General features: G+C 38.4%; 1 protein-coding gene across 1 annotated transcript in view; it reads right to left on the minus strand.

Annotated features, from left to right (window-relative positions):
• Positions 1 to 16,974, minus strand: part of LOC114642200 (interferon-induced, double-stranded RNA-activated protein kinase-like) — a 55,719-nt gene that overhangs the window by 4,877 nt on the left and 33,868 nt on the right. Inside the window, exons 8-12 of the mRNA XM_051919241.1 lie at positions 12,346 to 12,454; positions 11,549 to 11,613; positions 4,741 to 4,848; positions 1,996 to 2,094; positions 1,030 to 1,216 (exon numbers count right to left, since the gene is read on the minus strand). Of these exons, the coding sequence (XP_051775201.1) occupies positions 1,030 to 1,216; positions 1,996 to 2,094; positions 4,741 to 4,848; positions 11,549 to 11,613; positions 12,346 to 12,454 (568 nt within the window). The remainder of the gene's footprint in view (positions 1 to 1,029; positions 1,217 to 1,995; positions 2,095 to 4,740; positions 4,849 to 11,548; positions 11,614 to 12,345; positions 12,455 to 16,974) is intronic.

Consider the following 16,974-nt stretch of genomic DNA (forward strand, 5'->3'; position numbering starts at 1 on the left):
AAGAATGTGAAATTTAACGCACGTGAACTGGATGACAAGCAGATAATACCATCCCATTCTGCTGGCATGGTGTGACTCAGTGATGTTTGTGAAATAGCCGATAAGTCAGCAAGTTCACGTTAAAAAGCTCCTGTAATTAAAAACCTGAGAGTGGACAAAACTTGAAAAGGATCAGGTAGATCACAATTCCTCAAAGTCTGCCTTTGTAAAGCCGGTGACAGTTCAGTACACAACTCTAAGACATAGCTCTTGGAAATCGAAATCAACTTAGAAACCAGTCAACATCATCATCTGTAAATGTGCAGTCTACTCTGATTTCTCTATTTGCGATGTCTTCTAACAACGCTAAAGCAGCTATGGTAGTTGGAATAGTTTGGCCATTCCATGCACCATTATATTGTTGCAGAATGATTACAATCAAGTGAATTAAACTGGTAAACGATATGCAATTAATTTTGGTACATTTGATAAATCCCATGTCATTGGTGCAAATCTGAAAAAAATTGAGACAACACAGAAATAGTAGCAGTGCTTTTAAGGTTGGATGCCACCAGTTTGCAAAACCGAGCAGAAAAGTGTGTACGCAAGGTGAGAGGCTACCATAAAAATGTATGTGGCTTTACTTCAAGTTTATTTTTTTTTTTTTTGTTGTTTTTTTTTTTTTATTTTATTGACTTTATTGTAATCATTCCATACAAATAGATCAATTTTTACAAAAAATAGGATTGAAAACAAGTTTAGTTTTTATGCATCTCAAAGTGAGTGTGGAAATGGGCGTATGCAACAATTTTTGCGCGTATACACATTTTATACTCGAGGCCCCATTTGTTTATGTAAAAACACTGCAAAGATCTAAAGTAGAAGGTGGAATTGTATTATGTAACTTCTAGTTTGACAACTCACATTTTCAAATTTATGAGATTATGGAAGTAATCAAAAGAAAACATACATTTCACCCTGCTTTAACCCACAATAAATTTTAATAGCACTTTGGGAAGACAATAATAGGAGAAGAAGAAGGGCAATTACCTTTAAATCTCTGTGAATTAGATTATTGGAATGAATCTCATCAACCCCATCAACAATCTGCGCAAACATGCATATAGCCTCAATTTTGCTTCTCTTATTGTCCTTCATCCAAGTTTCCAAAGTTCCTTTCTCATATAGTTTCATTTGAATAAACAGATATCTCTGTCGAGTGCTGGGATTTGAACTGCTAAAGAACAAAGAAATGTGCTCTGTCACAAAGTGACAGTACATCTATTTCATACAATTATTATTAAGGACAACATGTCAGGATGCTATCCTGTGCATTAAAGACATGCTGTGTTTTATATGATTTCCTCGGTTTTTGCTTGGGCAGACCATCAAAATGCACTATTCTAATTCTTATATTAAATACCAGTTTTGTTGTACCATTTCTAAACTAGTGAGCTGGGGCTGGGGTAGCAATGTACGTTGGGAGGAACTCAGATCCACCTCAGGCAGCGAACATAAATAGACACTCATATCAAGGGAATTCAAAACTCCAACCTGACTATGGGATTAAAGCAGAATATCTAGAGAAAGCGCACATGAACACACTGCAGGAACCTGCCATCTCTGCAAAGAAACTATCCCAGCTAGAAATGCAGCATGACATCGAGGACTGTGAGGTGGTGTTGTTTTTATCATGAAAACTTGGTCTTGAAAATTTAAAAATGAGCAAATTTCTGGCTTTCCTCTGGTAACCGTATAAAACATGTATCTATTAAAAACATACTATGAGGACATGGACTTACTTTTTAGATGTTTCTTTAATAGCTGCCAGATCTGACTCCACTTAAACATAATTTGGCCTGCGCCATGATAAAAAAAGAGCTTTGTGCACATTTTCTGTATTTTTAATGTGATGTCTTTTGAAAGATAAAACTAGCAGAATGAAAATGAACACTTCGGTAGCTCTTTTGGTCTTAAAAAATGAGTTAAGTTCTAATTAATTTTAAACTACATTACCTGTCAGAAGTGCTGCTTCCAGGTTCCCAGTATGTAACGTATTGAACAATATTTTTATGGTCCAGTTTTGCTAATGCAGCAACTTCACGGGAAGCTTTGCTACAATATAAAATTGTTAAATCAAAAATGATTAACTTAATCCATATAACTTGTGAACTGTAACTTTAAAATTATTGATTCACCTTAACGAAAGATTATGTTTATTTTCAATAGCTAAAGCAATTCCCATATGTTTTTTCTTAAAGTTTTTAAATGCTTTTACTTAACAGTAAATACAGCAAGGGTTAATTATACAAACAGAAAATTTCACACACATGATCTTAACACTGAAGCATTCTTTCTGTGCTACGCAATTAACACTTTCATTTGTTCCTGTTTCCTAAAGAAAGACGGTTGTAGAACAAAACTGGCATTGCACAGTTCTGGTGGACATCAGTGACACACAAGGTATCCTCAGCTGAAAGACCACACTTGACCACAACGCAGAAAGCCATCTTCTCCTCCCTCATTGGGATTTCAGAAGGACAATCATTTTTATAAACTTTTCTGCAGCTCTCCCACTGTCCAACATCTGGTCGGCCTGCGTTTTGTATTTCATATAATAACCAGAAAGGTTAACTGACATGTCTGCCGACTGAAAATCGCTTAAAATGGCAGTCATGTTAAGCTTGTAACCCCAAACCAAACAACTGATTTCTGTGAGGGACACACTCATGCACCTGTAAACAGGCATAATTGGAAACAGATGATAATCCAACTAGCAGAGGCTACAGCTTCTCCTGAAGATCCAGCCACAGCCAGCTTTTCTTTCTGGGGAATTAAAGCACTCTGCTTGGGTCTGGAAGCTGCCCTCCTTAGACCTTTTGGAGATTGACATCCTGAAATCCACACGATTGCAGAGTGAGTAGCTGATTACAGGACTATTTAACACACTTCACTTTTTCTGTCTCAGTTTCACTTATGTTAACAGGTGATGCACATATAAGGCAGCCTTCAGATCCTCTTCGCAATTCCATTCAAATTTCAAAACCCATCTGAAGTGCAGTCATGATAAGCCAGAGCCCGGGTTTGCATGCATTGCCATTCGCTGGTACATTTAAGCTCCACTTTCAATCCATTTATCCCAGTAGCTGCTAATTGTGACAAGCCAGAAGCCTGATTCATTATAATCTTAAATAAGACTAGTAACTAGTAAATACGTTCAGACAAAAAGAAAAACTGTGAGAAATACAGAGCTTCTGTAAAAAAGCTGTTGCATGCACAAGTAGAAATCTTACTCATATCTAATACTTTTCTAATCCTCAAAAATCGTACTCCCATTTTGCCCACACACAGTTAAATTAAGTTGATTTAACTTTGAATAATCAACTTTTATGTATGTGACTATTTCCTAAAGTGTAATATTTTGCATAAAGAACCACACTTTTTGTTGAGAACACATTCCCAGGGATCCCCACACCTTCACAAAAGCAATTTTTTTTGTTTCCAATAAAACTACACTGTTGTAAGATTACATGAAAAATTCAATCACCCAAAACAGAACTAGTTTACCCGATGTGGTAATAAGTGAAACACTACACTCTTAACTAACCTTTTGTGTTCTATGAGGTGTGATCAAAAAATATGGTGAAAGTTTAAATTAAAAAAAATGTATTACAGTAAAAGACACATTGCCATTAATCCCCCTCACTTTGAACACACTTATCCCATTGTTCTTGCCACTTTCTGAAGGAGTTCTGGAAGTCCTCTTTCATGAGTGTCTTTAGTTGTGCTATCATGGCTGCCTCGATGTTCTGCACACCAATCGAGATCCAACATCAAGGTGATGATGAATGTGTTTTTTGTCCTTGATGGAACTGTGCGAGGTGAGTTTGTACCCAGGAACACTACGGTGAACTCTGAATATTATAAGGGCTTATTAGAGCATTTAAGAAACAATGTGCGTAGAAAACAACCTGAGAAATGGGCAATTGGTTTCATGCTCCATTCTGACAACACTCCGTGTCAACCATCGCTTCTGGTATGGCAATTTCTGACCCTCATGCCTAATGCAATTACAATATATGAATGTAGTGTTTCTGTAAATTTGTTTAACACTCTGTACGCAATTCATTACGGAAATGAACCGTGGATTAGAAATGGGGGCAGCCCTTGGGCATGCACCACTTGTTGGAGTCTTTTTGGCCTCAAGTGTCTTCCATCAAACTTTCATGCCTGACACACAAATAACGAACTGATACTAATAGATGACCTAAATGGAGTAATCTAGCATTACTGAAACGTGTGTGAGTGGGGGCTCACTTAGCGGGACTGTTACACCACACTTCTGCACTTCAATTCTGAACATTGTAGCAATCACAAATTATTATTTAATGAATAATAATTCACATTTTAAATCATCTGGCTCCAAGATATCTAAGTATTTTAATGTAACCACTGATTTAACTGCTTATGATAATAATAAGCATCACTCAGGCAGTGCACTCAAATGCCTATTGTTTACAATATTAATTTTTTAACACCTTAAATAGGTTCTGATATGAAAATACAATGTCCAAGCACTAGTATGTACTGTATGTATAATTATTTATGTTATATAAAGTATAACAATGGAGGTGAGTCTAAAAGCTGTAATTTTATAAGCTGCATGCAAGATGGTTATAGAATACCTCTGTCATATTTTATTACAATCAATTGTTTCACTAGAAATAAGTATATTTAATTAAAGGAAGAAAAAAAACTTACTCTGTATATTTTACCCTCTTCACTGCATAAAATTTATCCTCCAAAATCTTTCTTGCTTTCCAAACATATCCAAAGCCTCCTTTACCAAGGGGGCTAATCTGATCAAAACTGCAAATTAAAAAAAAATGTTTTAATGCACTTGCTAAAATAAGGGGTTAAAAACATCTCTCCAAGTTTGGGACTTTTCAGAATATGCAGTGTCTTTGGTGTTAATAGAGTTTATATGTTCTCCCCTTGACTGTGGAGGTTTTTTCTCAAACTTGACTTTACTTTAATCGTGGCATCAAAGAGTGGCAGTAAGTTGCATGTTGATTAGTACATGGAAGTAACAAGTGCACTGTGCTCTGTACATATGACAATAATGAGCCTACACACGGTGCCATGCACGCTCACAATGGGAACATGCTGGATGCTCTGCAACAGAGGTAAGATGAAGAACAGGATTAGATGAGACACACTAACTCTTCTTCCTTCATCTACTCCGGAGAGAAAGACAATCCCACTCCAGACAAGTAGCCTGACTTCTGGTGAGCCTAATGACACGTCTCTTGCAGTCAGCACCTGATAAAGGTACAGACTCAGCTGAAAGGCGGCATTCCCTTTTGAAACATCATCTGCATTTGCTCACTGAAACCTTCTATTTGGAACCCTTGCCTGGCTAAGAAACTTAACATTATCTACTCTGTTTTTTTCAGTTATTAGCCCTGGAGCTATTAGATAGAGTGTGCAGAAAGACCCCAGCCCTTGTACGTTGCCCTTTGTCTGTTCTCTTTTCACAACCTATACTCCTGTTTTCTCCCACAATTTAATCTTTGTTTTCCTCTTCATCTCTTCCCACTTCTATGTGGGGTCAATGTTTTTGATCAGACCTCTCCATACAGTTCAGTCCTCTTCCCCAGTCAAACCCTTTTCCTTCAAATCTTCTTTTACTTTATCCATCCACTTCTATTTTGACCTCCCTCACTTTCTCTTCCCCTGTACTTCCATCCTATCACTCCTTGGCCCACATGTTCATTGCTTCTCCTCATCACATGTCCATACCACTTTGGCATACCTTCCTGTACTTTCTTAGATATCTCCCACACTTTTGTTGTACCTCTTCTTCTTCTTCTTCCTTCGGCTGCTCCCATTAGGGGTTGCCACAGTGGATCATCTTTTTCCATATCTTCCTGTCCTCTTCATCTTGCTCTGTCATACCCATCACCTGCATGTCCTCTCTCACCACATCCATAAACCTTCACTTAGGCCTTCCTCTTTTCCTCTTGCCTGGCAGCTCTATCCTCAGCATCCTTTTCCCAATATACCCAGCAACTCTCCTCTGCACATGTCCAAACCAACGCCATCTCACCTCTCTGACTTTGATTATAAGTCTTATTTCTCATTCTCTCCATCTTTGTAACTCCACACATCCATCTCAACATTCTCATTTCTGCCACCTCCAACTTCTCCTGTGCTTCCTTCTTGTTCTCCTCCTTCTCTCTTTACTGTCCATGTCTCAGCTTCAAACATCATTGCTTACTCTTACCACTGTCTTAAAAACACTACCTTTTATGTTCTCCTTAATTTTTCAATCACACAATACTCTTTTTTTTATAACATTTTATTTATTTTATTAGAATCAAACAACAATCCATACAAGCAAGTCAGGTTTAATAAAACTATTTTCGAAACTAATCAACCCCCACCCATGAGAAAGAGAGTCAGACCAGCAATGCAAAACTTTAACAATAGTAAAAATATAAAAATAAATAAATGAATAAAAATAAATAGAATAAAAAAGAGGGAAGAGAATCTGCTTCCTCAATGTAAATGCTTATTCTAAAATGTTATTGATTAGATCCTGCCCAAGTTTTGAAAATGTTTAGACAGTGAACTGCCAGTGGCTATATAGCGATTGAAACCAGCAGTGGTGACAAGGGGCATCCTTGTCTGGTACCACATTCTAGTTTGAAGAAGTCTGAATTAATGTTGTTAATATAAACAGAAGCTTCTGGACTGGTATACAGTAGTTTGATCCATGAACAAATGTTCAGGTCAAACCCAAATTTCTCCAATATGGTGAATAGGTAGTTCCATTCAACCATGGCAAATGCTTTTTCTGCATCCAACGATAATAATATCTCCGGGGTGTTTGACTTTGTGGGTGAGTATATTACATTAAACAGGCATCAAAGATTGGAAGCTAAGTGTCTGCCTTTAATAAATCCAGTTTGGTTTTATGATATTACCAAAGGGAGCACTTTCTCAATCCTTCTAGCTAGGACCTTGGAGAGTATCTTAACATCATTATTTAAAAGTGAGATTGGTCTGTATGGTGCACATTGTAATAAGTCTTCATTTTGCTTAGCAAAGATGGTATTTAAAGCTTGATGAAAAGTTTATTGTCTCTAGCTTCTGTAAATGTTGCTAATAAAAGGGGAGCTAGCTTAATTGAGAATTTTTAATAAAATTTGGCAGGGTAGTCTTCAGGGCCTGCTGCTTTCCCACTCTGAGGTGAGTTTATAGTGTCTAATAATTCTGATAGTGCCAGAGGTTTATCCAATTCCTCTGCACTGAGAGTATCTAGTTGTGATATCTTTAATGCATCCAGATATGCATTAGGTTATGTCTTGTCTTCTTTAAACTCAGTAGAATATAAGACTTATACTAGTCTCTATCCATCCATCCATTATCCAGCCCACTATATCCTAACCACAGGGCCATGGGGGTCTGCTGGAGCCAACCCCAGCCAACACAGGGCGCAAGGCAGGAAACAAACCCCAGGCAGGGCGCCAGCCCACCACAATATACTAGCCTCTAAATGTATGCATTATATTTTTATGATCAATGATTTTGTCTCCATTTGTGTTGGTAATTGCTAGGATTGCATTGCGAGCTTCCTGCTTGTGGATTTGTTGAGCTAAAATCTCTTTCTCTTCTCATGTTCATAGTAATGGGGTCAATCACACAATACTCCTGGTACCTTCTTCCAACTGTTCCACCCACACTGCACTCTGTGGGTTATCTCTACATCCAATTCCCCATCTTGGGAGATCCCAAGGTATTTAACCAGATCCTACTAGGTATTTAAACATATCCACTCTTTTCAGTAGCTCTCCCTGCAGGCTAACTTCTGAATCCTGCTTATCATTAAACATCAGATATTCTGTCTTCTTTCTAAAAGTCTTCAGTCATCTATCTTCCAAAGCCTTTCTCGATTTGTCCAAGTTCCTCTCCACTTCCTCCTTAGCAAAAAGCTTGCACCAGGGGAACGGATCTTTCATCCCACGAGTGAACACAGCAAGTAAAACAGAAAGGTTTGCAAATGGTGTTTATTGATTCAGTGAAGGCTTATGATGGAGCGCCATGTCAAGAGGTCTGGAGGCGCAAGAAGGAGAAAGGAGTGCCAGAGAAGCATGTGAGGATTGTCTAGGATATGTACAAGTAAGTGAGGACACAGGTAAGAAGCCGTGTTGTGCTAACAGGAAAGATCCCTGTCAGAGTAGATCTGCACCAAGGATCTTCTTTAAGCCCTCACCTCTTTGATGTGGTTATGGATGCAATATATATGATTTAGTACTGGCAGGAATATGTTACAAGGCTAAAGTAATGAAACAGAAGCACACCTTGTCAAGAGTAATATGTACCATCATGCCAGTGACAGCCACATATCATGACAGTGCTCCAGCATTTTCCATAAGAGACTTGACAGAGGAGACAGCTTGTTGTTTACAGAGTTTGCCTCTAAACACTTGGATGACACACACTGTTTCTATAGGGAATGTATAGGGCTCAAATAACTGAGAGAATTGTACTTTAATGGTGAATTAGCATTCAGAGGTGCAGGAGCATCTGAGGCCACCACAAGAAGCTACAAGTATGGTTATAGTACTTTCGAAAAGCATTTCTAGTTACAGAAGTGGTTCCTGATGTGACCCCCTGAAGTAACCCTGGTATGGGCTGAAGATGCATTCAGAACTGCTCCAGCATTAATGGTAATGTTTGGTTGTAGTAAGTGAGCTCTTCTGTGCCCACTCACATGTGATGAAAGATGAAACTAGAAAACTCACCTCTTGCTCCCAACCTAAAGAGAAAGTTTAGTTGCATGTACTGCAGCAGCTTTGGACATTTTCCACCTTTGAACTGAACTGCATTAACTTCTGCACATGCCTCCCATTTTCCGTTGCCCACATTTCTCCTCAGGGGTTGGGGTTCATCAGGTTGCTTTGGCAGTTGCCTTCAAAATGACCACATTTTATTATGGATTCTTGTAACTAATGCAAGAATCTGATTCATCAGAGATGGTTGGCTGCTTGGGGCTCCTTGGTAAAGGATCAGCATGTGTGCTTCTCCAATAGCTACTAAAGGTCTGCTCAATAAAGTACATTTTACAAAACTCTGTATACAGTTATAATGTCCTCATTTAGTGATGTTTGCTTAAACTGAAGAAAAAAAAAGAAAGAACTGAGTTGTCCATGTGAAATATACAGTGGTGTGAAAAACTATTTGCCCCCTTCCTGATTTCTTATTCTTTTGCATGTTTGTCACACAAAATGTTTCTGATCATCAAACACATTTAACCATTAGTCAAATATAACACAAGTAAACACAAAATGCAGTTTGTAAATGGTGGTTTTTATTATTTAGGGCGAAAAAAAAATCCAAACCTACATGGCCCTGTGTGAAAAAGTAATTGCCCCCCTGAACCTAATAACTGGTTGGGCCACCCTTAGCAGCAATAACTGCAATCAAGCGTTTGCGATAACTTGCAATGAGTCTTTTACAGCGCTCTGGAGGAATTTTGGCCCACTCATCTTTGCAAAATTGTTGTAATTCAGCTTTATTTGAGGGTTTCTAGCATGAACCGCCTTTTTAAGGTCATGCCATAGCATCTCAATTGGATTCAGGTCAGGACTTTGACTAGGCCACTCCAAAGTCTTCATTTTGTTTTTCTTCAGCCATTCAGAGGTGGATTTGCTGGTGTGTTTTGGGTCATTGTCCTGTTGCAGCACCCAAGATCGCTTCAGCTTGAGTTGACGAACAGATGGCCGGACATTCTCCTTCAGGATTTTTTGGTAGACAGTAGAATTCATGGTTCCATCTATCACAGCAAGCCTTCCAGGTCCTGAAGCAGCAAAACAACCCCAGACCATCACACTACCACCACCATATTTTACTGTTGGTATGATGTTCTTTTTCTGAAATGCTGTGTTCCTTTTACGCCAGATGTAACGGGACATTTGCCTTCCAAAAAGTTCAACTTTTGACTCATCAGTCCACAAGGTATTTTCCCAAAAGTCTTGGCAATCATTGAGATTTTTCTTAGCAAAATTGAGACGAGCCCTAATGTTCTTTTTGCTTAACAGTGGTTTGCGTCTTGGAAATCTGCCATGCAGGCCGTTTTTGCCCAGTCTCTTTCTTATGGTGGAGTCGTGAACACTGACCTTAATTGAGGCAAGTGAGGCCTGCAGTTCTTTAGACGTTGTCCTGGGGTCTTTTGTGACCTCTCGGATGAGTCGTCTCTGCGCTCTTGGGGTAATTTTGGTCAGCCGGCCACTCCTAGGAAGGTTCACCACTGTTCCATGTTTTTGCCATTTGTGGATAATGGCTCTCACTGTGGTTTGCTGGAGTCCCAAAGCTTTAGAAATGGCTTTATAACCTTTACCAGACTGATAGATCTCAATTACTTCTGTTCTCATTTGTTCCTGAATTTCTTTGGATCTTGGCATGATGTCTAGCTTTTGAGGTGCTTTTGGTCTACTTCTCTGTGTCAGACAGCTCCTATTTAAGTGATTTCTTGATTGAAACAGGTGTGGCAGTAATCAGGCCTGGGGGTGGCTACGGAAATTGAACTCAGGTGTGATACACCACAGTTAGGTTATTTTTTAACAAGGGGGCAATTACTTTTTCACACAGGGCCATGTAGGTTTGGATTTTTTTTCTCCCTAAATAATAAAAACCATCATTTAAAAACTGCATTTTGTGTTTACTTGTGTTATATTTGACTAATGGTTAAATGTGTTTGATGATCAGAAACATTTTGTGTGACAAACATGCAAAAGAATAAGAAATCAGGAAGGGGGCAAATAGGTTTTCACACCACTGTAGTAAGTAAAACGCTCTTTGATTAGGAAGCAGCTATTTTATGCACAAGTGCATCATGGATTTGTAAATGGCTGTATTTATTGCAATAGATATTGTTCAATTCAAACATGAAAGGTGGCCTGCCACTCTCAGAGCTATTTTGCAATAAATCTATCCTGCACCTCTTTGGCATGTGGGATGAAAAGCACATGAGGGAAAAAAATAACGCACTGCACTATGGGGAGAACATGTGACCTCCGCAAAATGCAAAGTCAGCCTCCTGGCTCTGCAGGGCAGTGACGCTAATCACTGGACTGATCCCCCTGACACCTTTTTTTGATCAGTGCCTTTATTTATTTTATTTTACCTGTGCTAAACAATAATACAACAAGAATGTTTCAATAATAAAAACAAGATGGCACTTAGTATTTTTCTTGTTTTCAAAGATTTTAGTATTGTGTTCAGTAACTACTTTTGCTAGAGTAAGTATCAAGCATATACTGTATAAATCTAATCTTGCATAACTAGAAAACATACATAATTGAAAATACATCAAAGAAGGACCACAGACGTATCTAAACTCATAATGGAATCAGCAAAAAAACAACATAATCTCTGAACAATCACAGTTAACAGTGTTCTGTTTATAGGTACACCTAAATGTATAATGGAGCTGTCAACATTCTGTGGATAACACGCAAAACGTTAAAGCAATGATAAAATCCGTGGACTTGTAAATACTCACTCTTTAAGCTCTGGAACAACTGGAGCCCTGGTTTCTCCATTGATAGTTCCACTCACTGTTCCATCCTTAAAATACAAAAATGTAAGTTAGACTTCTATATTGTAATTCTGTACAAAATAAGTGACCCCCCAGCAATAAAACAGTTATTCACAAACTACTGAAAATGCTGAATCCCATTCCAATGTGCCATTAAAATCACAAAGACAAAGCAGGCATTAGCCCTTGGTGGAGCACCATCACCCGACACCCACTTTCTTTTATAAAGTGTTGATTCAGAGCTGCTATCAGAGAACTCTGGAGATGTAAGCTACAAGCGCTACACGCTGAGTCACTGTACCACTCTTAAAGTCATTAATTACATTATAATGAGCATACAGTTCAGCTCTGCTAACAGCAGACATTGTTGACGTTGCCATTATGCAGGAAAGATTTACAGGATTCCCTGATTTGTTAAAAGCTTCCTCATCTCTCCTTCCAAAGGGGGAAAGCTGCACTTCTGCTCGCCCAACAGAAACACAGATATGGCTGTAGTACTTTATTCAACAGCATTGTTGTAACATAAAGGCAGATGTTCACCTTGGAGGACCTGATGCAGAAGTGAGTAAAACACGCGTGTACCAATGCAGCTTTGCCTAAGATTTAACTGGTCTCATCTTCAATGATTATTATTGTAGTAATTATTGTAAAGACCAATAGTCTTCCTCAGCGTACTTCATCTGTTTTTTCACAATTCAGGAAGACTTGCTCTCTGCTAGTAGGCATCAATAAAACATATTTTAAAGAAGTGAGCTCCATACCAGTGAAGGCGAAGTGGCGGCAGAAGCTTCAGGCCGGGGACTGCTGTCCTTGAACACAATGGAGTCATCACTGTCCCCAGAGTTCGAACTCTGTGCTTCTTGTTCAGAGCTTGAAAACAAATACAATTAGAAATGAACAGTTAAAACATTTAACACATTAATGATTGTCCTTATACTCACTTTTATTTGTAAAGCATTTGTTCTTCATACTGAAGGTTAAAAGAACATTAATTAAAGGTTTAACAGCAAGACTTGATGGCCCAAGATCCTAGATAGATAGATAGATAGATAGATAGATAGATAGATAGATAGATAGATAGATAGATAGATAGATAGATAGATAGATAGATAGATAGATAGATAGATACAGTGGTGTGAAAAACTATTTGCCCCCTTCCTGATTTCTTATTCTTTTGCATGTTTGTCACACAAAATGTTTCTGATCATCAAACACATTTAACCATTAGTCAAATATAACACAAGTAAACAAAAAATGCAGTTTTTAAATGATGGTGTTTATTATTTAGGGAGAAAAAAAATCCAAACCTACATGGCCCTGTGTGAAAAAGTAATTGCCCCTTTGTTAAAAAATAACCTAACTGTGGTGTATCACACCTGAGTTCAATTTCCGTAGCCACCCCCAGGCCTGATTACTGCCACACCTGTTTCAATCAAGAAATCACTTAAATAGGAGCTGCCTGACACAGAGAAGTAGACCAAAAGCACCTCAAAAGCTAGACATCATGCCAAGATCCAAAGAAATTCAGGAACAAATGAGAACAGAAGTAATTGAGATCTATCTGTCTGGTAAAGGTTATAAAGCCATTTCTAAAGCTTTGGGACTCCAGCGAACCACAGTGAGAGCCATTATCCACAAATGGAAAAAACATGGAACAGTGGTGAACCTTCCCAGGAGTGGCCGGCCGACCAAAATTACCCCAAGAGCGCAGAGACGACTCATCCGAGAGGTCACAAAAGACCCCAGGACAACGTCTAAAGAACTGCAGGCCTCACTTGCCTCAATTAAGGTCAGTGTTCACGCCTCCACCATAAGAAAGAGACTGGGCAAAAACGGCCTGCATGGCAGATTTCCAAGACGCAAACCACTGTTAAGCAAAAAGAACATTAGGGCTCGTCTCAATTTTGCTAAGAAACATCTCAATGATTGCCAAGACTTTTGGGAAAATACCTTGTGGACTGATGAGACAAAAGTTGAACTTTTTGGAAGGCAAATGTCCCGTTACATCTGGCGTAAAAGGAACACAGCATTTCAGAAAAAGAACATCATACCAACAGTAAAATATGGTGGTGGTAGTGTGATGGTCTGGGGTTGTTTTGCTGCTTCAGGACCTGGAAGGCTTGCTGTGATAGATGGAACCATGAATTCTACTGTCTACCAAAAAATCCTGAAGGAGAATGTCCGGCCATCTGTTCGTCAACTCAAGCTGAAGCGATCTTGGGTGATGCAACAGAACAATGACCCAAAACACACCAGCAAATCCACCTCTGAATGGCTGAAGAAAAACAAAATGAAGACTTTGGAGTGGCCTAGTCAAAGTCCTGACCTGAATCCAATTGAGATGCTATGGCATGACCTTAAAAAGGCGGTTCATGCTAGAAAACCCTCAAATAAAGCTGAATTACAACAATTTTGCAAAGATGAGTGGGCCAAAATTCCTCCAGAGCGCTGTAAAAGACTCATTGCAAGTTATCGCAAACGCTTGATTGCAGTTATTGCTGCTAAGGGTGGCCCAACCAGTTATTAGGTTCAGGGGGCAATTACTTTTTCACACAGAGCCATGTAGGTTTGGATTTTTTTTTCTCCCTAAATAATAAAAACCACCATTTACAAACTGCATTTTGTGTTTACTTGTGTTATATTTGACTAATGGTTAAATGTGTTTGATGATCAGAAACATTTTGTGTGACAAACATGCAAAAGAATAAGAAATCAGGAAGGGGGCAAATAGTTTTTCACACCACTGTAGATAGATAGATAGATAGATTATTGACCCCGAGGGAAATTCAAGTACCAGTACACAAGAATTAATTCTACCAAGTTAAATACAAACATTGAAGTAATAATGTCATCACAGTACACTACATACAATAATGCCAGTGCAGTGAGAATTGTGCAAATAATACTACTACCAAAGTGAAAGGTGGCACATAATATCAAAGGGACAGATATTAAAGTGACTTAATGTCAAAATAAAATGACTTGGCTTATTTTGATGGGGTAATAATGAGCAAAAAATGTACTACTATGAGCGGAATAACAGACTGACTGACTGACTGTATTAAGTACTGTATGTTATTATCAAGGAAGTGAATTATTTCAGCTAAGTAATGACTATCAAGTAGTAGGTAACACCAATGGAAATAAGGAAAGTGTATGCAGGAAGGAAAACTGAGACTGAGTTCTTTACAGGAATTGTTGCAAGGATCAGGAATAAAATACAGAGCGAAAGAGTTTAAATGTGTTCCCATTTGTAATACCCCAGTTTCACTATTGTTGGCAAACCACCATCAGAGTCTTTGATGTGGTATCATTTCTGGTGTCCCTTCTTTGTTAGTTGTGGTAATTATACTTCAGAGACACATGATATTCTATATGGTGTTCCACAAGGCTCTATCCTGGGTCCGCTGCTCTTTTCGATTTACGTGCTTCCGTTAGGTCAGATTATCTCGGGGCATAACATAAACTACCACAGCTATGCTGATGACACACAGCTGTATTTATCAATAGCACCTGATGACCCAGACTCTCTAGGTTCACTGACACAATGTCTTACTTGTGTTTCTAAATGGATGAATAGTATTTTTCTCAAACTAAATAAAGAGAAAACAGAAATTTTAGTGGTTGGCAATAATGGATATAATGAGGGTATTAGAAAAAAACTTGATGTATTAGGATTAAAAGTCAAGACGAAGATAAAGAATTTAGGGGTAACTATTGACTCTGACCTGAATTTTAAATCACATATTAATCAGATTACTAGGATATCATTTTTCTACTTAAGAAATATAGCAAAAGTTAGACCTCTTAACATTTCAAGATGCTGAGAAATTAATTTGCGCTTTTGTTTTCAGTCGACTAGATTACTGTAATGCACTCCTCTCAAGACTACCCAAAGAAGACATCAATTGATTGCAACGAGTGCAGAATGCAGCTGCTAGAATCTTAACTAGGAAAAGAAAATCTGAGCACATTTCTCCAGTTCTGATGTCACTACACTGGTTACCTGTGTCATTTAGAATTGACTTTAAAATCCTGCTTATGTTTTATCTTATATTTCAGAATGTCTTTCACCTTACACTCCAAATCATAACCTTAGATCTTCAAATGAGTGTCTGCTTATTTTTCGAATGCTAAACTTAAAAGAAGTGGTGAGGCGGCCTTCTGCTGCTATGCACCTAAAATCTGGAATAGCCTGCCAATAGGAATTCGCCAGGCTGATATGGTGGAGCACTTTAAAAAAACTGCTAAAAACTCATTATTTTAACATGGCTTTCTCATAACTTCACCTTAGTTAAATCCTGATGCTCTGTATATTCAATTAATTATCATTATTATTCATGGTATTCATATTCAAAATCCGTACAAACCCCTACTCTATCTTCTGTTCTTTTTCCGGTTTTCTGCTCCACCACCACCTGATCAAAGCACCGTGATGTCCCTCCATTGATGGATTAAAGGCCAGAGGTCCACATAACCATCATTATCAAATTCTTCCATGTGAACCCTGAATACTGATTGAGGTCATTTATGTGAGGTAGAATGCCTAGAGGGGGCTGGGTGGTCTCATGGCCTTTGACCCCTGCAGATTTTATTTTTTTCTCCAGCCGTCTGGAGTTTTTTTTTTGTTTTTTCTGTCCTCCCTGGCCATCGGACCTTACTTTTATTCTATGTTAATTAGTGTTCCCTTATATTAATTCTTATTTATTTTGTCTTTTTTCTCTTTCTTCATCATGTAAAGCACTTTGAGCTGCATTGTTTGTATGAAAATGTGCTACAGAAATAAATGTTGTTGTTGTTGTCCCATAACATGCCATGTCTAACACTAGTTAAATATGTTAGTCTTGCTCATTGTCCCTCTAAACTGGACAAACACACGATTACATGGATCCTGCCTGTTTATTTTGAATCCCTACAATTATGCAACACATTGTAGTTGACACAGGCCAGCATAGCTTTTTGAGTCAATTCTTGAATAAATGTAAGCTGTTCTCACAAGTATGGGCTGACATGCTCTTGGTAAGTGTGCCTATAAAGTGCTGCAACAGCCAGAGTGGAAATGCCCAGAGTATGTGAAGCCTGCCCTCCCTTTATAAACAAATTAATCTGGAGCTTTTAAAAGGACATATTAACCTAAACTGTCAGTCAAAACCTTGGTCTTCAAGGAGAGAACTGTTGATGATATCCCCAACAGAGACTGATGCAGAAGCTTCTTACATTTTCCTTTATATAGTTTTCCCATCTGACCCACAGAATTAAAGATTTCTTTCTCATATTGTACTCGAAGTGATGCAGCTTGCTGTCATTGCTGCCATCCATTTAAATCAGGGCAGTCAGAGTGAACACATGAATCACTTTATCTCTCTCTCTGCCTCTTCAAACTCACAGCG

Source organism: Erpetoichthys calabaricus, chromosome 15 (genome assembly GCF_900747795.2).
Source record: "Erpetoichthys calabaricus chromosome 15, fErpCal1.3, whole genome shotgun sequence".
Lineage (NCBI taxonomy): Eukaryota > Metazoa > Chordata > Cladistia > Polypteriformes > Polypteridae > Erpetoichthys > Erpetoichthys calabaricus.